Source organism: Gadus macrocephalus, chromosome 11 (assembly GCF_031168955.1).
Source record: "Gadus macrocephalus chromosome 11, ASM3116895v1".
NCBI classification, from domain to species: domain Eukaryota; kingdom Metazoa; phylum Chordata; class Actinopteri; order Gadiformes; family Gadidae; genus Gadus; species Gadus macrocephalus.
The window spans coordinates 23,951,263-23,973,996 of NC_082392.1; the positions used below are offsets into that span (position 1 = coordinate 23,951,263).

The 22,734-nt window shown below is 47.0% G+C and overlaps 2 protein-coding genes across 6 annotated transcripts in view; one reads left to right on the forward strand and one right to left on the reverse strand.

Annotated features, from left to right (window-relative positions):
* The window catches only part of nudt12 (nudix (nucleoside diphosphate linked moiety X)-type motif 12), a 48,549-nt gene extending 31,951 nt beyond the window's left edge, over positions 1-16,598 (forward strand). The window contains exons 1-8 of one of the 3 annotated variants that reach the window (XM_060064389.1): positions 3,443-3,579; positions 11,132-11,336; positions 11,546-11,846; positions 11,943-12,201; positions 12,581-12,748; positions 13,157-13,270; positions 15,653-15,852; positions 15,928-16,598. In XM_060064389.1, coding sequence (XP_059920372.1) covers positions 11,146-11,336; positions 11,546-11,846; positions 11,943-12,201; positions 12,581-12,748; positions 13,157-13,270; positions 15,653-15,852; positions 15,928-16,038 — 1,344 coding nt within the window. In that variant the 5' untranslated portion in view covers positions 3,443-3,579; positions 11,132-11,145 and the 3' untranslated portion in view covers positions 16,039-16,598. The other 2 variants (XM_060064390.1, XM_060064388.1) reach the window with 2 other exon arrangements.
* Positions 16,599-19,381: 2,783 nt separating this feature from the next.
* Positions 19,382-21,976, reverse strand: LOC132467228 (uncharacterized). Of its 3 annotated transcripts, none has more exons than XM_060064399.1 (5): positions 21,885-21,976; positions 21,589-21,752; positions 20,939-21,410; positions 20,526-20,824; positions 19,382-20,404 (listed from the first exon to the last, which is right to left on the reverse strand). In XM_060064399.1, the coding sequence occupies exons 3-5, from the start codon at positions 21,123-21,125 to the stop codon at positions 20,048-20,050; spliced, it is 843 nt and encodes a 280-aa protein (XP_059920382.1). In that variant the 5' UTR covers positions 21,126-21,410; positions 21,589-21,752; positions 21,885-21,976; the 3' UTR covers positions 19,382-20,047. The 3 variants fall into 3 exon arrangements, with proteins under 3 accessions (XP_059920382.1, XP_059920383.1, XP_059920381.1); XM_060064400.1 differs by having other exon boundaries at positions 20,939-21,053; positions 21,273-21,752; XM_060064398.1 differs by having other exon boundaries at positions 20,939-21,173; positions 21,273-21,752.
* Positions 21,977-22,734: the final 758 nt, after the last annotated feature.

Genomic DNA, 22,734 nt, shown 5'->3' on the forward strand with positions numbered 1-22,734 from the left:
CTTTGGTTTGACTCGCTGAAGTACATGAACTGCGACATGCCGCCGGTTGCCGCGAGGCACCATCGCCCGGCAGCGGGCAGCCGGCAGCAGGCAGCAGGCAGCGCGCGGTTCAGTCGACTTCAGGTTGATGTGAAAGTGGAAGAACCAGAGACGTCGCAGAACCCGACAAAGTCGTTTGTGATTCATAATATCGTCTGGAGGCGCACACAATATGTTATATGATATAGATATCTATGTATTATATGATATTATTTAGATATAGAGCTCCAGGACTGTAACGCAAGTGTTGTACACTTCCTTGTTATTTGGATAACCGTTCTGCTGTTGGTGTGATGGCGCATCACATCGGACTCTCGTCTCTACAACGAGACTCGTATTGGGGGTTATCTCAGCCAAGGTTGAGAATGAATTGGGGGGAAGGAACTTTGGCTTTGACTCCCTCAAGACCATGAACCACGAGAAGGAGGAGAAAGGGATCTTTGCCGGGCAGCGCTTATGCACCTCCGCCTCCGGCGGTGGTCCCTCAGCGGGGCTCAAGCGGGAGACATTCGCCGCCAACAATCCCTTTCTCCTCCATGTCGTGGTTCATGTTCTTGAGGGAGTCAAAGCCAAAGTTCCTTCCCCCCAATTCATTCATTCGTGTTATGCGCCATCACACCAACAGCAGAACGGTTATCCAAATAACAAGGAAGTGTACAACACTTGCGTTACAGTCCTGGAGCTCTATATCTAAATAATATCATATAATACATAGATATCTATATCATATAACATATTGTGTGCGACTCCAGACGATATTATGAATCACAAACGACTTTGTCGGGTTCTGCGACGTCTCTGGTTCTTCCACTTTCACATCAACCTGAAGTCGACTGAACCGCGCGCTGCCGGCTGCCCGCTGCCGGCCGATGGTGCCTCGAGGCAACCGGCGGCATGTCGCAGTTCATGTACTTCAGCGAGTCAAACCAAAGTTCCTTTCCCCCAATTCCTTCTCAACCACGGCTCAGATAACCCCCACGACAGTCTCGTTGTGGAAATACAAGACAAGTCAAAGAACCAACAAGAAACACTTGCGTTACAGTGTGTGTATTCACATTGATGTGGACGTTGAAGAACCAGGAACGTCCGAGAACCCAACGCGGTCGTTTGAGATTCATAATATCGGCTCACACAGCTTTTGGCCGTGATAATATATATTATATGATATAGATATCTGTGTAGGCTATATGATAATATTTAGATATAGAGCTCCAGGACTCCCGTGTGTTCTAGAATATTTACAGAACACGGCTAAAGGGTGTGCGCCTCGCCATTGCGATACATCCACTGTAAACAGAGCGCATGGTGGTGGCTGCAAGCTGCTCAGGGCCACACCCCCACCCTCCTCCTTGACACGCCCACCGAAACAGCGCATTTGGGGGAAGCTCAATGTGCGACTGGCTCGGAGTGGCTGTAACTCTGCACCACGGCTGAATTTAGGGAACGTCTTTGAATACTGTGTTAGTTGCCCACTAATACCTATATTAAAGAATACATAAAATAGCATGTCATGGGACCTTTAAAAGCAGTGTTGTTAAAAAATATATCTATATCTAGTTTGTGTGTGGAGCCAGGGGTGTGTTTGGATACTTAATTGTATTCAATCAATTCATAGTAATGCACCGCATTTAACGTTCCGTAACGGTAACGGTGTTGTGACGACGGAAACATTAATTAGTTAGATTACCCCGTTACTGAAAAAATAACGGCGTAACGCCGTTATTTTAAATGGCGTTATTACAAACATTGGTAATGATAGGCTATATTTTGCATGGATTGATTTGTTTAAATATGTAAGTAGGTGGTGTTAAAACAATCTACTGTCGAAATAAAAAAATATTTCGACACGTTAGTAACCATTTTTATAGCTTGGACAAGGTTTTTTAACGTTATTTAGCCCCGGAGAACAACACCCTGGCGTGACAACAACCCAGGCGCGACGGAAAATCGGAAACCGAAGATGAACCATGGAAGTAAGTGTGACTGTCAATATGCTTAATATATTGAGTAATATTCATGTTAAAGTCTTGCCGTAGTTTATTTACTTTTCGCTAAATTCGAATACAATAATATTGCGCCCTTTTAGAAAAATTAGTGTCATTTAGTGTCATCCCTAATCACCAATGTGATGCTACAGCAACACAATTTAGCAAAACTGGCCACCGGAGCAGAAAAGTGTCTGTTTCTCCTGGGGAATATCTAATAGGCTACTAAAACCTAGCCTGTATAAAAACAAGGCTATTACTATTATAAGTCATGCAATCTTATGACCATAACGAATACCACAACCAACTGTGAAATGTTACTGTAATTCAATAGTGATCAACGTATACATTTTCTTTGAATTATTATAAAAAATAGAAAATAATAATAAATAGGTCCCCTATAGTGTTTTTATCCTATTGTGCATTTATCTTAAACCAAAGCATTCATGCCTACACAAAGACCCATTCCACACAAAACCAGTTCACTTTGAAAGATGGATACATTTAATTAGAAGATAAGCTTCGCAATATCAGGTTATGGGTAGTATTTAAATATATTGATAGTAACTTTAATTTTCTTGCCCATCTTTACGATACTAATCTCTGTTATTCTAGTCGTCCAACCGCCAAACAAATGGCGGTTGGACTACTTCAACCAGTCTTCAGACTGAAGCGAAAAAGAGAAGTGAATGACGTTTCCAGTGACAGAATACAAATAATATATTGTATAGGCTTAATATTGACTTGACTGTTTGATTCTTTTGACAGTGAGTTGGAGCTGATGGTAGCATGAAGAACCTATATCTTTAAGATTCTGTATATTATTTGTTGAATAAATTGTGAGGAAACTTTGGTGTGGTCATTCTTCAATGTATCTTTATATCAAATTATGATGATATACTTGACCAAAAATTTAATTTGATTCTATTAGACATATTAAATCAATTACTTAATTCTAATGGTAAATTACTTAATGAGTAAAGTGTATAATACACTCAATTCCATTCAATAAATGTCTACACACAGCACTAATTTATTCGTCTAAATAACGTTAAAAAAATATACGTTATAAGCAAAGCTATAAAAATGGTTACTGACATGTATAATGTTTTATTATTTAAATGTTTTGGTCTAATAAGTTCAATAACGCAAAGAATCCTGAGGTATTTGTATAAATAACGTTAAAAAACCTTTTCTAAGCTATAAAAATGGTTACTAACGTGTCGAAATATTTTTTTATTTCTTTGTTATTCAAGCGATAAATACGTTTATTTGTCTATAGAAAATAATCCGAGGTAACTTCCGGCGATAAATACGTTTATTTGTCTATAGAAAATAATCGGAGATAACTTCCGTCCAGCCACAGTACTTCCGTCACGCCAGGGCGTTCTGTCACGCCAGGGTGTTCTTCTCCGGACAGTTTGGGAACTAGTGTGTAACACCGGCAGCAACACGTATCGCTCTTGAATGCAACACAGCCCGTTTATGCAACTAACATTATACAACACCACAGTGTTCCCCAACGAGGAGTCAGACTGACGGAGTCAACGTCAAGGTTATTAATCTACGGTCTATGTAATCTTGCTGACATGTTTTCATTTGAAGAAATGTTGCTCCAACATCGCTGCTCGCCTTGGTTTTAATATGTATTATCTGTCTACCGTTTGTCCATCTAAAACCACAGTAGCCTACGTAACTTAACCCAAAGAAAGATTTTCGACTTTAAATGTCTGTCATCCAATGTGAGAATGCCAGTCGTCAAAGGACGAATGTGAATGATAGATAGTAGGGGTGAGCATTTCTCCTTTATAGATCGATCCGATACGTATCTAGATACATGTGCTACGATTCAGGGACGATACATTTTAATATGGAACGATGCGTTTCGATTCAATGTTCTAACATCCGGTGCGATTTGATAAAATATCAATCTGATAGTTTATGTCCGTTTAACGTTCACACATTCATTTTCTATCAATTAAAATAATCCTTCTATAAAAGAGACGTTGCATACTTTCAAATACATGTAGGCTATGGGGACCATGGAATCTTAGGGTTTTATATTTATTTCTTTATGGCATGGGGGAAAAATGGAAGACACATTTATTTCATTATTTATAGACTTGATCGCTGTCCTACACAATTTAAAAAATAGCGAAGCTTTTGTCAATTTTTCCCCTCCTTATAAGTGCCAAAAGGGTTCGACACGTTTGATTTCAGATTCGCTGGTGTGCGGAAACGCAGAGTTACGTATGTAACTCCGGTTCTATGAATCCTGGATGACCGCCAGAGGCGGTGCATTAAGCACTGGATTTATCCGTCTCGCGCATGCGCAGTTCGAGTACCTATACCAACAAGGTCACATGTGACCCTCGTGACACCGGATTGGCTATACAGCCCGGTGTCGACAGAGGATCTGTTCCCAGAATCTTCTCGCGAACCACGAGACTTCTGAGTGACCTGTAACTCTGGCGGTCATCCAGGATTCATAGAACCGGAGTTACATACGTAACTCTGCGTTCTATTTCATCCTTACTGACCGCCAGAGGCGGTGCATTAAGCACTGGATGGCCAATACCAACAACGTCACGAAGAGTCAAGGTGCTCACCTACTGATCAGAGAAAGCAGAGCTTGGCATTAGGGCCACGCCCATTGAATGGGGAGTGGCAACGTTGACCCGGTAGAACCTGGAGAATGTGCTAGGCGACGCCCATGACGCCGCGGCACAGATGGTCCCCAGGGGCACCCCTCTCAGGGCAGCCCATGATGTGGAGACGCTCCTAGTTGAGTGACACCTCACCCTGGATGGCGGGGGGCGGCCACTGGCCCCATAGGCGTGTGTTATGATCTCCACAATCCAGTGGGACAGCCTCTGCTTTGTTAAAGCACGGCCCCTGTTAAGGCCACCATGGCAAACAAAAAGCTGCTCCGACTGGCGAATACCGGCGGTAGCAGAAATATAAGCCCTAAGGGCCCGCACCGGGCACAGCAGCTCAGACCCACCCTCCCCAGAAGGGGGGTCAAAGCGTGCTAAATGGATGGGCTGGTTAAGGTGATTGCGTGGCAGGGTCTTTGGCAGGAACGCAACGTTCGGCCATAGAGTGACACCCGAGCCATCAGAGTTCCACCTCAGGCATGTATCACTCACTGATAGGGCATGTAACTCCCCGACCCGCTTGGCAGATGTTATGGCGAGTAAAAAGGCAGCCTTCATAGACAGCCACTTCAAACCCCCTTGACCCAAAGGCTCGAAGGGAGGAGATGACAAGGCTTCCAGCACCAGCGGCAGGTCCCATGCTGGAGACCGCATGGCTGTAGGGGGACGCAGCCTCAAAGCCCCTCTTAGAAAGAGGGACACTAATCTGTGGCGCCCTACCGTGGCGCTGTCAACCCTATCATGTAGGGAGGAGATGGCAGCGACATAGACCCTCAAGGTAGAGTGCGACCGGCCACTATCCAGGAGGGACTGCAGAAATTCCAGCACCGTGGTCACAGCGCAGTGCACTGGATCCACGGCCCTAGCCGCACACCAGTTGGAGAACAGCTTCCACCTGTTTCCGTACTGCAACCTGGTCGATGGTGCCCTGGCACTCATGACCGTACCCCTGACAGCCGCAGTGCACTCCCTCAGCAGTGGGTCGGGCCCTGCAGTGGCCAAGCCCAGAGCTGTAGGCGAGAGGGGTCGGGATGCCAGATCTGACCCCCCAGCTGGGACAGGAGATCCCTCCTGTCGGGGAGGCGCCATGGCGAGCTGCAGCAGAGCCTGAGCAGCAGTGGATACCAGAGCCTCCCCGGCCAAAAGGGGGCCACCAGAAGGAGCCGGTGGCCCTGCAAAAGGACCCTCTGGAGTGTCGGCAGAACCAGAGGCAAAGGGCTGGACGCTTCTGCCCAGGAGAACCAGAGGGGGCAATGCGCCGACTCCTCCGAGGCAAAGAGGTCCACCTCTGCCCTGCCAAAGAGGCCCCACATTGACTCCACCACCTCGGGGTGAAGCCGCCATTCCCCCGGTGGAGGCTTCCGTCGGGAGAGGAAGTCTGCCGCCCGATTCTGGGCCCCCGGCAAATAGACTGCCCGTAGGCTGGCCAGACGGGGAGAAGCCCAAGTCCACAGGCTCTGGGATACCCGGAGTAGCCGTGCTGACCTGGTGCCCCCCTGGTGGTTCACCTGCGAAACCGTGGCCATGTTGTCCGACCGGACCAGGACATGCCGGCCTGCCAAATGGGGCAGAAAGCTGGCTAATGCCAGCTGCACAGCCCGGAGTTCCAGCACATTGATGTGTTGTGCCACGTCCCGGCCAGACCACCGTCCCTGCGCAGTCCTGCCCTGCCACACTGCGCCCCATCCCGAGAGGCAGGCGTCGGTTGTCACCAACTCCCGGCGTGCCGGGATTGCGCCCATGGGCACGCCTGCCTCCAGATACGCTCTCCTTCTCCATGGAGCCAGAGAGACAAGACACTGCAGGGTCACCTTGACCCTCCTCTGCCTGTGCCACTTGGCATCTAGGTGCAGGCTGTTCAGCCACATTTGGAGTGGGCGCAGGGACAGTAAGCCCAGAGGCACCACAGCTGAAGCAGCTGCCAGCTTGCCCAGAAGCTGAAGAAAATGAATAACAAGCATGAATAACAACCTCCTTCCCCCTCTGAAGAGGGGAAGGAGGCGGAAGGATGTCGTTCACCCGTCGAGGTGAAAGGTAGGCCTTCATGGCGACCGAGTCCAGGACCAACCCCAGATAGGTAACCCGTTGGGAAGGGTCCAGGCAACTCTTTGTTTGATTCACCGTCAAGCCCAGCCGGGCGACGTGCAACAGCAGGCGGGCCGTGTCCTGGGCCACCTGTGACCTGGAGGGCGCACAGACCAGCCAGTCGTCCAGATACGGCAGGACCTTCATGCCCTGCGCCTGCAGGGGTGCGAGGGCTGCCGCCACAACCCTGGTGAAAACCCTCGGGGAGAGGGAAAGCCCGAAGGGAAGTACCCTGAATTGGTAATGCCTGCCCCGATAGGCAAACCTCAGGAACCGCCTGTGGTGTGCCGCAACCGGCACATGAAAATAGGCGTCCTTTAGGTCTATAGTCGTGAACCACTCCCCCCTGGCAACTACCCTCAGGGTGTCCGCCGAGGTGAGCATGTGAAATGGTAAAATTTTTAAAAACATGTTCAGGCCCTTTAGGTCTAGAATGGGCCTGAATCCGCCGTCTTTCTTGGTCACCAGAAAGTAGGCCGAGTAGAACCCCCCGGGTTGTAACTGAGGGTCCACTGGCTCGATCGCACCCTTGGCCAGGAGGGCGGATAGCTCCTGGGCCAGAGCTGCGGCCTTCGTCGGGTCGCGGACGACTGTCATCCTGACCCGGCCGAAGGCCTGGGGCCGGCGTCGGAACTGTAATTCGTACCCCCGGGTTAAGGTGGAAACCACCCAGGGGTCTATAGTACAGGCAGCCCAGTAGCTGATCTGCTGCTGGGAAAAACAGCCGACGACCGGCCCCGTGGTCCTAGCGCCTGGCCCCCCGGCCTCTGTCGGCTCTGGAGGGGTACCGGTGAGGCTCCGCGGCCCGAGGCTGCCCGGGCGATGGGCGGGCGGGGGCGCGAAAGCTATCAGCGGGCTGCTGGGCGGACCGCCGAGACCTGCGTAGGCCCTCATCTCTTGCTGGGTAAGAGCGTGGTGGCTGGTAGCGGCCCCGGGGGGCAGCCGGGGGGGCTCTAGGCCTGCCAGGAGCGGAGACACTCCTGTGAAGACCCGACAGCTGCAGGTTGGTTTGCCTAGCTTGGGCAGCTCGCTCCAGCGTCTCCAGGGCAGCTGACCCAAACAGCTCCCCCGGTACCACTGGCACGGCTCTAAGGGCCTTCCTGCACGCCTCCGTCAGGGGCGACTGAGCCAACCAAACCTGGCGGCGAGTCTGGACCAGGGTGGACATAACCCGCCCCAATTCCCTGGACATGAGCGCAAAGGCCTGTAGGGACGCGTCGCTCAGGTCCTGTGTAGACGGCTCAACTGCAGCTTGTTGCAGCGAGGTCGAGAGCGCCAGCATTAGGTGGGAGAGGGAGTTGCCAATCCGCCCCATACGTGCTGCTGCGTCATAGGCCTTCGAAAGCAGGTCGTCTGTGACCCTGCACTGGGGCCGAGGACACCTGGCATCCGGCCGCAAGGCCTGATCGGGGGTTAGAATGAGGGAGGCAATGGCGGGCTCAACGGGTGGCATACAACCCAAACCATACTGCGCTGGATCCCGCATGGCAGCCAAGGCTCGAGCACTGGAAGAAGGACGGGGGAGAGCCTTGGCGTCCTTCCAGCAGAGGTGTAGCTCCTTTAAATACTCCTCCGAAGGAGGGACAGAGAAAGGGGCTGTGGCAGGGCTGCGCCTGAAAAAGGCGCTAGGCTGGGCCAAGTCTGCCTGAGGAGCATCGAGCCCCAGGCGAGCCAGGGCCGTACGGATGACGGCCCCGATGGGGTTACCCTCTGTGCTGTGCCCAGAGCTCTGAGCAGAGGAGCGGGAGGCCTCCCCAAAAGCATTTGAGGCTTCCTCCCCCGTGACACCCTCACTGAAGAGGTTGGCTGATGCCGCCAGCGACAGGACATCGTCCGTCCCCGGCACATCCCCCAAGGAAGGGTCAGGCCGGATGTCAGCCACCGCGCCACCTGCGCCAGGTTGCAGGGTCAGGAGGAGTTCCTGTATCCTCTCCATATCGGACGACAAGCGATCCACCTTGGATGCTAGCTCGTCCCTAGCCCTTTTCCTGGGGGGGGGGCCTGCTCTACCCCGACGCCAAGAATGGCCGGGCTGAGCTGGAGGAAGTGGCGCCATTGATGGTAGGTCGACAGCTGCCGGATGTTCCACCGCTGCGAGCCTAGCCAGCCTGAGTGCCAAGGGCATGGAGCCGCAGTTCATACAGGCCCTCTCGGTAAGGCCCTCCCTCAAATGCTCGAAGCCGAGGCAAGAGGGGCAGCGATCATGGCCATCGTAAGGCTCAAGGAGGGCCACACAGGCGCCACACACATGAGCCATCAGCAGAACACTGGGAGAGGGAGCACTGCCTTCACCAGTGAGCTACTAATTCAAGAAAAGCCAAGAAAGTGTTACCGGGAGAGGACGCGAGAGCGCAGTCTTCACCAGCAAGTGACTGAAAAAATAATTACACACTCAAATATACAGCAGTGTTCTCGGGAGAGGACGCGAGAGCGCTGCCTTCACCGGTAAGTGACTGAAAAGAAACACACAAGTGTTACAGGGAGAGGGTGCGAGAGCGCTGCCTTCACCGGTAAGTGACTGAAAAATAAACCCCAACAGTGTTACAGGGAGAGGGCGCGAGAGCGCTGCCTTCACCGGTAAGTGACCGAAAGAAATAAACAACAGTGTTACAGGGAGAGGACGCGAGAACGCTGCCTTCACCGGTAAGTGACTGACTGGAAAAACTTTTACCAAATAAATTTGGTAACCCAGAACACAGCCGAGCTGTTTCTATAAGGGAGCTATCAGTAGTGAAAATAATCCCAGCAGTGTTGCCGGGAGAGGACGCGAGAGCGCTGCCTTCACCGGTAAGTGACTGAAACTAAACAAAAACTTGGAAGCTTCTACTCAAGGGAAGCCTTTCAGCGCTGTACAGACCAACAGCCCCTGGAGGACGAGTTCACCCGTTGCTCCGACCCTTGGTCGCGAGGCTGCACACAGTCTGGAGCGCGATCCTTTTCAAAAAGCGAATACGCTATCTGCAAGCGGTACTACAACATGCGTCTTTGCGAGAAGATGAAAGGAACAGATCCTCTGTCGACACCGGGCTGTATAGCCAATCCGGTGTCACGAGGGTCACATGTGACCTTGTTGGTATAGGTACTCGAACTGCGCATGCGCGAGACGGATAAATCCAGTGCTTAATGCACCGCCTCTGGCGGTCAGTAAGGATGAAATAGAACTCGTTTCACCCTTTTCGGACATATAGATGCTATTCGCTCACTCACTTCTCCGGTTGTTCCCTGCTCGCGAGACGCAGGGCGCGCGCAAACAAGCACAAACACGGATCCGCCCGCTTCCTTAAAGGCACCCAGTGCAACTTTCGAGGCTTAAAAATAAACATTCAATTTCTAGTCTTTTTTACACGTAGTAAGTTTCAATAACTCCATACCATTGCATAGCGACATTTAAGCAGCAAAGATGAGCCATCGTTGTGTGGTGAGAACTGATACAAAATCGATAACAACAACAATGCCGCCATTTTCTTTATTTTTTGTAACCTACAATAAATAAAGCAGGCTTCCAGTCAATGGAAAAATGGCTTCTCCCCACCGGCGATTGTTGTTGTTTACGATTTTCTATCAGTTCTCACCACACAACGACGTCTCATCTTTGCTCCTTGAATGTCGATATGTAATGGTATGGAGTTATTGAAACTTACTACGTGTAAAAAAGACTAGAAATTGAATGTTTATTTTTCATTGAATGTTTACATAAAGTTGCACTGGGTGCCTTTTAAGTTTCATTTTCTGGATCCGTATGGAAACGGAATGAAATTAGTGGACAATGCTGTCTTGATATCAGGCTAAAGCTTCACTCAACCGATTCGCAACGTTTCAATAATCGATTCAGGTGCCCACGTATCGATGTAGTCGCATCTGTTATAATACAACCAGATACTGATTCGTATCGGTGAATCGTTACACCCCTAATAGACAGGGGTCACTCACATTGAACTTAAGGTTCCTACCATAACTAGCTTTACCTCCTGGATGTAGACACTCTGTAAGAGGGGCCATGTAGTGCCCTATTGTTGAACATCTAAGTCTTATCTGATTGTATTTAATGGCGTTAATATCCCCAATATTGCACATCTAGGGGCAGCTTGGGTCATCCCGTTTATATCGGCATGCCTAGGGTTTACCAAAATCATTGTGCGTCATGTATGTGCAACTTTCTGTCAAGAAGTCTGTGGAAACATGTTGAGTATTCGGAGAACGCTTCACAGCCTTATTGACAGTTGTACTACTCTTAAATGACCAACAATGATTTTTGTGCAACGTCGTTTGCGGCTCATCAAAATCGAATTACTTATCCTGTAATATATGAACGATGCTGAAGTTAACGTGTTAACTGAAAACGGTCCTTTCATTTATCTCCAGTAGTCAAGAGTGTGAGGATGAACATGACGGAGGAGATGGTGGAGAGGTTTGTGGATGCAGCATCTAGGGGGGATGTGGCGGCGGTCTCGAGCCTGATCTCCCGCTGCGCCTCCCTCCTCGACCGGCCCGGAGCCAACGGCTGGAATGCTCTGATGCTGGCCGCCCGCAACGGACACTACACCGTAACAGAGACCCTGCTGTCACACGGGTTCGAACCGCAAACCTCTATAACCCAAACCAAAAAAGTTAAAATGTTCAAAACTCATGTTGCTCTAACGCTGACACTGTGCTTTAACTGAACTTTAGCAATCAAAGCATACAGTAAGAATTAAAATCAGCCACTGGACCAAGTGGCCCTAGAACTTTGAACAATCTCCTCTCTCCCATTCGACCGCTCCCCTCCTTTCCCTCCTCTAGGGCCGATCGCTTGGTCGTAAATCGCTCATCCCAGACAGCCTATGACATCGCCAAGTTCTGGGGTCACACGCACATTGGCAACCTGTTGGTGGGGACGGACAACCAATCCCAACACATCCTAGCGACCACTGACCCGAGCCAGGAGATCTACTTCAGCGCCGAGCCTCTGGACCGTCTAAGCGAGAGGAGGAGCGATGCGACGTGGCAGCAGGACAAACAGAACCAACCTGACTCCGTCTTCCTGCTCTTCTCCGAACTCAGCCCTCTGGTTCACAGTCTGGAGCCCAGCACAGGATCTGGGGTAGGTAGTCGGGTCCTCGGAGGGAGACATAGAGGGAGGTTGTCTTGGGTTCTGGTCCCAACAGACTGAGACCAGAAGTTTTTCTGGTCCCAACAGGCTCAGACCAGCTTGTCCCGGTTCTCCTCCTCGCTGGTAAAGGAGTTGCTGCTCAAGCCAGGCTCAGTGCTGGTCTTCCTGGGCGTGGAGAGGAGACGTCCCTCCTCCTCCCCTGAGACCTCCAGTGAGCCTCCTGCCTGGTTTGCCATCAACTCCACAGAGGATCCAGAGGTTTTGCTTAAGTTGGGTGGGGAGAAGGACCTCTTCTGGGCACGAAGACCCAACAGAGACCTGCTGAACTTCAGCCAGGACGAGGCAGGTCAGTAGAAGTAGAATGTTTTATTTATTAACTGACATGTTCTTCAATAGGGATTCCTAGTTTATTTATGATAGACCCAGGGAATAAGACCCAGGTGGTAGAGATACATGGCATAGGCACCCAGAGCATAGGGACCCATGGGGTAGAGACCAAGGAAGTAGCGAACCAGGGCAAAGGGACTCATGAGGTAGAGACCCAGGGGGGTATAGAAACAGGGGGTTGAGCCCCAGGGCATAGAGACCCGGGGGCTAGAGACCCACGGCATAGGGACCCAGGGGGGTAGTGACCCTGGGTACACATGCAGTAGCTAATCAACAGTGAAGTATCACTTGCCTTGACCTTCTCAGTTATACTCTGTAACTGGACCTCAAACCCCCAGGTATCTTAGCGCAGGCACGGGCGGTGTTGGCGTGGCACAGTCGCTACGCCTTCTGCCCAACCTGTGGGAGCAGTTCCAGGTCAGAGGAGGCGGGGTACAAGAGGACCTGCACCAATGCCAGCTGTAGCAGTCTGCAGGGGGTCCACAACACCAGCTACCCTCGCGTCGGTGATAAGACCCATGCTCTTTTTCTTTCACCACTGTAGTTCGTTTAATTTTGCATGATGTGGTTTGATTTGTGGTACGATGCAGATAGTTTTAATGCACTGGCTTGATCTTGTTATCACAGATCACACCAGTCTTTTCAATACTCAGTTAATTTACCGTCTCTGAGAATATTATACAAAGATAATAGGTAGGCTTGTAGGGATAGGGAATACATCTCTCTGTGCCCATCCCTAAACCAGCTACAAAGACAATCACTGGGCCTTTCATTAATGCTCCAAGTGAAACTGTAGGACTGACCCTTGTGCTTGATGTCCTTCATGGTTTAAAAGACAAACATCCACAAGCCCTATTCTTTCATGTGGTGTCTAACCTTTGACCTCCTGGTGTTGTGATTGAACCTTGACTTAGACCCAGTGGTGATCATGCTGGTCCTCCACCCGGATGGGGAGCAGTGTCTGCTGGGACGCAAAAAGGTCTTCCCCACTGGGATGTTCTCCTGTCTGGCTGGCTTCATAGAGCCGGGTAACTAACACAAACAACACCACAGAGGAGGTAACTTAACACAAATAACGCAACAGAGGAGGTAACTAACACAAAAGACACGACAGAGGTGGTGACCAACACTAACAAAACAAACATAGGTGACTAACACTAACAACACAACAGAGGAGGTAACTAACACAAACAACACCACAGAGGAGGTAACTAACACTAACGACACAACAGAGGAGGTAGCTAACACAAACCACAACAGAGGAGGTAACTAACACAAACCACAACAGAGGAGGTAACTAACACAAACAACACCACAGATGAGGTGACTAACACAAAAAACACAACAGAGGAGGTAACTAACACTAGCAACACAACAGAGGAGGTAACTAATGCTGTGTCTGAAATCGAGCACTTACGTAAGTGCACTTACATTGAGTGCACTTCATTATCCCTACAGTACACTTACTTATAGGCTCAGTGCTCTCCTTTCTGCAGTGCACTGTCAAAACAGCCTTTGCGCACCTACCGGAAATGAGTTTGCAGTTTGACGGTTCTTCTTCTGTGGTGTTTTTCTTTCTGCTTGATCATTTCCATAATTCGCCTATCATTTTAATAGCTATCCATTTAAATTACAATCAATCAATTTCTATTGATTTTATTTGTATTTATTTTAGCGCTGTATAGTACTAATCAACTGCGGCCGTTGAGGGTGGAAAGTGTCCAACGGTCCACACTCAAGTTTTAGATAGTTTTGAGTGCCAAAACGATCTAAAACTTGAGTGTGGACCGATGGACACTTTCCAACAGCAGATAACAAGATCTTGGGCTGGGGGGTACCCAGTCTATGCTTCTCACTCTCCTAGGGGAGAGTGAGCAGGATAGACTGGATACCCCCAGCCCAAGATCTTGTTATCTGCTGTTGGACACTTTCCAACAGCAGATAACAAGATCTTGGGCTGGGGGGTACCCAGTCTATGCTTCTCACTCTCCTAGGGGAGAGTGAGCAGGATAGACTGGATACCCCCAGCCCATTATGCCGGCGATTTGAAAGGAGAGGAGCAATACATTTCTTTCTGCTTCCGATATGCTTTTGCGGGAGCCAATCAAGAAGCTGGCTTTTCCCCCTGGCACATTATTGGCTGGTTTAACACAATGACGACAGGGAAGCGACGGCAAGCAGACAATTACGTACAGTCATTTTAACTAGGCCCGTCGACGCCTCTTGTGCTGAAGAAAATGACAGCAGCCTCCCAAGACCAATCTGCAATGTGATTGAGCTTGGTCAAGGCAATAGCCAGGCTATGAGCAGGAGGTATAAACATGTGCTTCTCCTCTAGGAGAGTGAAGAGTATCAACTAGGGCTGTAACGATACACAAATTCACGATTTGGTTTGTATCACGATTTTTGACCCACGGTTCGATACATCCCACGATTCTTTTAAATTTAAAAAGCATTTTATTTAAACAACACTTAAATACCAATTATCTTAATGTAACATTTAATAACAAATAATTTGGAACACTGAACAGATTTGAACCGAAAGAATACTATTAAAGTATAGCTAAATTAATAAAGAAATAACCAAAGATTGCAGTTGGAGGATGCTTTTTGCTGGTAGGCATAATAGGGCCCCTTTAACTGTTTGGTTGGTTTATTCAAATATCCTTATTAGCGCTTCTTATTAGGCTATGTAGCTTAAATAATGACATAATCAGGCCGTATAGAATGCAACATGTTTAATAGCCTAACTTTCAATAGATGAGGAAAAACATGAACGTCGCAATAACGAGGCATAGTGTTACGAGTAGCATATGTGTGTGCGGTGGAATGGCAGTGTGCGTATGCGTGTGTGAGTGACGTCAGCGAGTGAGTGGACGAGCGAGGAGAGCGAGCGAGGAGAGCGAGCGGTAGCGCGTGTGTCTAGTGAAGAAGCGAACGAGTCCGGTAGAATAAAGTACCCATCCTGTCAATAATCGGTGGCCGCTTCATTCCGACCTATAAGCAGACAAACTGCCAGTCAAATTACACAAAACAATAGAGACAGGATCACACAGGCAATTTTTTTCGCGCTTGGCCCACTCTGGATAAATGTCGTTCATATCGCATATGAGGACTTCGACGGCTGTGGAGAAATGCAATCCTCCGTAGCCACGGAGAGCTGTGATCACAGAGAGGGCATCTCGTCACATATTTACGGCATCGATAGGAGGGGGCGCTGTCAGCAGACTATTATTTAGACAAATTATTAGCAAATTTCAATCTGACAATTTGACCGAAGAGTTAGAAAGGGCATATCGCGCTTCTGCCTTCTCACACCGCGAGACAGGTTCGTGGCTTTGAGTATCGCGATTTTCGGTTTGATACGCGTATCGTTACAGCCCTAGTATCAACATGTAGTTCTCCCCTAGGAGAGAGTGTGGAGAGTGCTGTGCGGAGGGAGGTGGAGGAGGAGAGCGGGGTGAAGGTGGGGTCTGTGCGCTATGTGGCATGTCAGCCCTGGCCCGTCCCCTCCTCCCTCATGATTGGCTGCCTGGCCGTCGCACTGTCTACGGACATCAAAGTGGATGAGAATGAGATCGAAGAGGCACGCTGGTTTCCACGGCAAAAGGTCAGCTACTTCCTCAAAACTTGATGTTACTCCGACAGTGTGCTTGTGATTGTGAACATGTTTTCTGTCTTTCAGGTGATTGATGCCCTCTTCAGGGGAGGTAGTCCCGTCCTCCTCCTCTCTCCTCAACAGACCATCGCCCACCAGCTCGTCAAACACTGGATTGGCTGCAACTCCAACCTTTAACACCTCACATACTACACATGAACAGCAACATGCTACAATCCCATACATGCATACAACCACCAACATGAATACAACAGTCAACCTCCAACATGCTTCATACAAAGGACAACATGCAACACCAAAACACATAACCACTATGGAATACCTGAACCCAACATCGGCCTGGATTAAGTTTAATCAAAAGTTTTGATTGGACACATTCATTGCAGATATTCCCTTAAAGGGCAGACGGTCCAAGTGGGACCTCATCAGCTACCAAGCACTTCCAGACTTGAACATAACATTCAAATGACACAGTTCTTTCCAGAGCAGCCATTGCTTTTTTTAAAAGTCCAAAGGACGTCAGATATTTCCAAGTTATGGCCGATGTAATAAAAATACAATTTCCTGAATAAAATGGTTGCATGCTGCAATCACTAACCTGGCTGCCCACTGCTCCTAGCTAGGATACCTTCAATGCAGAGGAAGAATTGATCCAATATGAGTTCAGTTCATAATTACAAGTTCATTTGAAATGATTTAATTACAATATTAAAGAGTAACCTGACTCTAAAACCAAACCGCAAATACAGAATCCCCAGTTTAGCAGAGTTATTTAAATTAATATGTTTTTTTTTTTTACCAAATTGTAAACTGCGCCAGGAGAAGTATATATGATCCTGGTTCAGTCAGGTGGAAGATAATCGTGTCCAGGGTAAAAAATGTAATCTTTGCTTTAGAATGTATCAAGAAGTGTGGTTGTTCTATTGTACTTCAGCACCAGCCACTCGGATACAGGAGCTCCCAAAAGGACTGGTCTCAGTGAAGTTTGAGCTGAGGATGTAATCTCCCTCGCAGACCATCAGAGGAACCCCTGCGCGGTGCAGACCCTCACCTAAACAAAGATTGAAAACCTCTGGGTTGTGGAACTTGCTGAGCTGTGAGGTCACTTCCTCTTCCTGGGGAAAAAAGCAATAGCTGCGTAGGAGGGGTCGTTGAATGAGGGTCTGCATCCTGTCAGAAAGTGCTTCCTTGGCGACGAGGCTGTTGGCGATGTAGTCCGGGCTTGGGAAAGAACGCACTTATTTTATACAGCGAGGACATAGCTATGACCTGCGCAGCGGCCACGTATTCCTGGGAGAGGGGTAATAATAATAATAATAATACATTTAATTTAGAGGCGCCTTTCAAGACACCCAAGGTCACCTTACAGAGCATATAGTCATCATTCAAAACTATGTAAAACAGACTAGGAATAAAAGGAAAACAGAGGTTAAACATGAAGAATAATAATAATTAATAACACTCAAAGACGCCTAAAGTGAAGGGGGGACCTCACTAACCACCACCAATATGTAGCACCCACTTGGGTGATGCACGGCAGCCAATCGGTGCCAGAACGCTCACTACACACCAGCTTGAGGTGGAGAGTTAGGGATGAGGTGGAGAGTGAGGGAATAGAACATTTAAACACTATCGACCATATTTAAACACTATCGATCACATTTAAACAATATCGACCACATGTAAACACTATCGACCACATTTAAACACTATCGACCATATTTAAACACTATGGACCACATGTAAACCCTATCGACCACATGTAAACACTATCGCCCACATTTAAACACTATCACCCACATTTAAACACTATGGACCACACGTAAACCCTATCGACCACATTTAAACACTAACGCCCACATTTAAACACTATCGCCCACATTTAAACACTGGACCACATTTAAACACTATGGACCACATGTAAACCCTATCGACCACATGTAAACCCTATCGACCATATATAAACACTATCGACCACATTTAAACATGTAAACCCTATCGACATGTAAACCCTAGGGTAGCTCTCCTAGAGAAGCTGGAGGGGCGTCGGTACTCTCGCTGGCCTCTAGTGCACCTCCAGTGATCTTGATGGGATGTTTGTCCCCCAAAAAAAAGTCTTCGATATTCAAGATGTTCCTCACCAACGCCTGGATATATGAGCAGAACATAGAAACATACTGCATATGTTGTACTAATGGTACTTATTAGGGCACGACCGATTCATCGGCCTGCCGATTTAATCGGCCGATTATAGCCTTTTTGAAAATAATCAACATCTGCCAAAAAGACGCCGATTACAACCTTTTTTTTTTTCTTTTTTTTTTTATGTTATTGCGCTTAGTATCCTGCAGATTGCGCTCCTACTCGCCTTGCTAACTAACAACTTTAGCTGGAGTAAAAAAGAGGAGATTGAATTTTACCGTACAACATGAAAGTACGCTCGCTCAGGCAGCTGCGCGCTCACCTCACCAATGTACACAAGACGCGTTGTTTGAGCATGTTGTGCCTGTTTTACTTTAGGTCCCATGCCATGTTAATTTGTTATACTGTAGACTCTAACGGTGAGACCATACTGCTCAGCACGCACGTGTTAGTCACTGCTCACGAGCGCAGCACATTGGGAGTTAGTTATTTATTTTACATTTTACATTACACTCATTTTTTACTGTAAATGTATTCTAAAACACTCAAAGGTTCTGCATTCAATTCACATATTCATCAAAAGTGTTTAAAGTATATTTAAGGTATCAAAAACTACGTTTTATATGCTTTTTTTTGTTTTGTTTTTAATCCTTTCTCTGAAAATAATCGGCATCGGCACTCAAAAATCTATATCGGTCGGGCCCTAGTACTTATATAAGACACACACACACACCTGTTGGTGTTGGTCCATCAGCCAGAGTCCTATTGTGCTTCTCCTGGGGCTGGAAATCCTCGACACAAAGTAACTCCTGCACCTGTACCACAAACAGGGATGGGCACAAATCCATCAAAATGTATTTCCAAATAAAATACCAAATACCAACCTTAAAAATGTATCAAAATAAGCTACAAAATACAGCAGCCAAAAAATGTCTCAAAATAAAATAATGTATTTTTGAATTTTCAAAATACTACAAAATACTTCTTTCCCCAAGGCAGTTTTTTAAACAACCTTTCTCTAATATACTTTTTCAGCTATCCTTTCACTTGTACATCAACTGGAAAAACAAGAGCAAGAGACTCCTTCCATCATCAGTCAACAGATTAGATATGCTGACCCCTCATGTTAGAGACATCCCAATATAAACCTCTGCCCTGAGAAATGTTCGGTAGCTCAAGGAACCCTACCTTATTTACTCTATTGGTGTAATTATTTGCCCACAATGAATCAGTGACAATAACTCAAAGACAAACAATCCAAATGGATGATTTATTTAAAAATTTAAACTAGGAAGCATTTGAACCTTCTGTTATTTAACACCATCACTACCAAACTTATGGTAAATTGCATCGCAGTTGAATAATTTTGTATACACACTCAAAAAAACAACTCATTGGATGAACTCAATTAAATTGTGGGCAGGATTTCCATCCAATAAATATATGTTACCCCAACCTAAAACAAGTCCATCGATTCAATACAATGTATTTGAGTTCATCTACCAATTTTTTTTTAAGTTGGTCCAGCTGAAACTAAATTCATCTATCTAATGAAATTAGATTGAGTTACCACTGCATATTTGTAACAAAGAGAGGTAAACAAAAGTTATTATATTAAAGTAGTTAAAATAAATTGTGTTTGTTCAACCTAAAAATATATGGTTCATTGGAAATGAATTATTCAAAAATCCCCCCCTCCCATTCTACCCCCTACCCCAATATAACATACATGAGACATTAGCTGTTTGAGGTTATTTTATTACAGGGTTCCTACAGATTTGTTCAAGTCAAATTCAAGTCTTTTTAAGTCCCTTTTAAGACCACTTATATAAAAATTAATACCTATTTCACGGCCTATTTCACAGACCTACCGACAACGTTTGTTCAAAATTTGTTCATTTATTTCAACAAATGTGAAAATGTGGACTGTAAAGCATTATGGAATATTGCAGCATAGTGGTGAGTACTTACGCCAACAGCACAGACTCCTGAACAATAAACAATGAAAATCAACTGAACAATAAATACAATTATGATCACACAGTCAACTCCTAAACTCTGCACTCTTAGCAGCGATCTCTTTATCAAGGAGAGCCAGTTCTGCCAACTTCTCCTTATGGCCTCTCCGCAGGATGTTTGACCTGGTGATCAGGCCAGCCATCTTGCTCCCTGCCTTCGCTTCAGCCTCCTCAGCCATCTTGTCCGCATCCCTAGCCAGACCCTCAGATACCTCCTGTACACGTCTCCTCTTAACCTTCAGCTCCTCAAGACAGTCCTCTGCTTCCCTCCTCTTGAGAGCCTGGTCTTTTGCCTCCCTGTTCCTTCTTTTGGTCTCCAGATGGGTACGATACCTTGTCCTTGCCCTTGCTACACTTTCCAGTAGCGGTTTACTGAGTGGAACCTGGGTATCGGGTTGGGGAAAGAGAACCAGATTCAGTGACAAACTCAAGAGACCAACTATGTTGATTCTATCAACTTTTAAGTCAACAGCATAATACTACTCCAGACAGGAGTCATCTTACCTTGGTAACACCTCCATGTTGTATGATGTAGTCACACACCAGTCTCCGTGTGACCACAGTATCCTCCGCCAAGTTATCAGACTCCACCTCTTTATTGATTGAGAATCCACGCTCAACTGTAGCTTGACCGTGGGAGAGGATGAGCAGCTTCTTGCAGAAGGCCCACAGCTCGGGATAAGGCTCCATGGCGTTGCTCAGGAAGATGTCCAGCCTCTTCTGCATGGGTTGAAAGGAGAGGAAGTCCTCACTCCGGCTCTCCAAGGACAGGAGACTGTCAAACTGCTGCAGTATGACATCCCCTACGACAAAACAAATGAGAAAATAGAGAAAAACATTGATAAATCTTTGGGCATTACCAGCTAATTAGATTGAGGATAAATTCATGTGTAGCCTATAATTTGCCTTATTCTTACCCGAAGAAGTATCAGTAAGCTGTTTGTCCTGGAGAAACCTTTGAACCAGCCCTTTCATGTGATTCCTGCCTCTTTCTGGTTCTCTATACATTACTGACGGATCCAGGCACACCATCTGCCTAACAGTCAGATACTTGAGGGGGCTCTTGTCCTGCACTTTCTTGATCATGTTACTCAGTCCCTGCATGCACTCTCTCTTGAACTCGAGCACCCTGAGCTCTGCACCTTTGATTCTCTAGAGAGAGAAATTAGCCATGAATATAGAACATGTCTTCAATGACACCTGGTTCACCCTAACCATTTGTAAAATTATCTTTTGAAAACATCACACTACCTAAAGGACTGACTCTGCACCTAGACCAATGCTGATGTCTTGTGGGCTGAGCCAGATGGTCTTGTCTGTGACATCCAGTTTGGTCAGCTGCAGGGCAGTGATATTGTGTAGTACTTTTATGAAGCGTCTGAGTAGACTCTGTCAACAGACAAACACAAAAATGTCTGGTGCGGCACATTAATCACCAACATCAAATTATCTTATGATGATGCACAATGTAGCCACTATTTTTTACACATCCTAACCACAAACACCATTTTGTCATAATGGATCAATTGAGCCCAATCAGTGGTTATAACGTTAAGTAAATTGTTACCATCATCAACTCGGTCAGGTCCTTGGGGAGGAATGGGAGCACAGGCTCATCCGTCTGATATTTTTTCAGGAAGGGATTGAAGGTCCTGGCAATTGCTGCGTAGAACTGCAATTTGGCCAAGACGAGTGGATCCTTTATGGCTGCTGCAACTGTGTCATATGATGCTGAGAAAAAGACATACAGACAGTCAGACATTTCAACTTAGCCATATATTACAAAAACTATGACAAGGCCACACCACCACCAGGGTTAGGACACAGTCACAGACCTATTCACATCATTTAAGAAGGGCCTACCTGTTCCAGGGTTCGGGAGTCTCTTAGTTTTCACAGCTTCCATGTACAGGAGAAATGATGGCCAGACTGCCAGGGCTCTCTCCACAACCGGAAGGTTTTCTACCCAACAATGGGCACAGAAAGATAGACGGAACACACTGGACTTGGTTACGGTGATGTAATCCTCTCTCTTGGCAGGCGTATTGTGAAACAATGTGTGCATTGCTCTCAGCAATTTGTCCAGCTGCCATACAGTGAACCCACACTTGAAGGAGTTGTGTAGCGTGTGTAGGCCACAGCTCCCCACACAAACGAGCTGAAGACCTAAAGGTTTCAATGCAAACTTGATATTAGAAACCAAATTAGAACTTTGAAATTGTTTATTCAATGTTAAGTGCACTACAAATAAAATACATTTTTATAATTACTAATGGATCAGAAACACACTCACCCACACACACAGTAATAGCATTATAAACTCCTCACCTCCGTACTGCTCAGCTTGATCTTTCTGGAAAAGGTCGAAGAGTTTCCAATTCACATTGGGCCCATCCATTGAAATAGACACCAAGTTCCTGAGGTTCAGTTTGTCCATACATTTCTGAAAAAAGGGCTGCATTTCATTACTCAAAATAAGAGGACTAGGTGAGCATCACATATTGTTAGACACACACACACACACACACACACACACACACACACACACAAAATGTTGACTATTGGTCCTTTCTCTGGTATTGGCTAACACAATGGCTGGCTACGTGCATGCACAAACCTGTCCTTAAAAAAAACCTAAACGTTCGTTTTCAGAAATGTGCAACTCACCGAGTTGTTGTGTACGTTGATGTTCCAAATCAAGTAACAGTTTCTG

Bases quoted from the DNA above. Each gene is read 5' to 3' on its own strand.
- LOC132467228 (XM_060064399.1), bottom strand. From the start codon at position 21,125: ATGCAGGGACTGAGTAACATGATCAAGAAAGTGCAGGACAAGAGCCCC. The intron at 20,825-20,938 runs GTAAGAATAAGG...GTTTTGTCGTAG, and splicing joins GCTTACTGATACTTCTTCGG to GGGATGTCATACTGCAGCAG. The intron at 20,405-20,525 runs GTAAGATGACTC...CCCGATACCCAG, and splicing joins AACATGGAGGTGTTACCAAG to GTTCCACTCAGTAAACCGCT.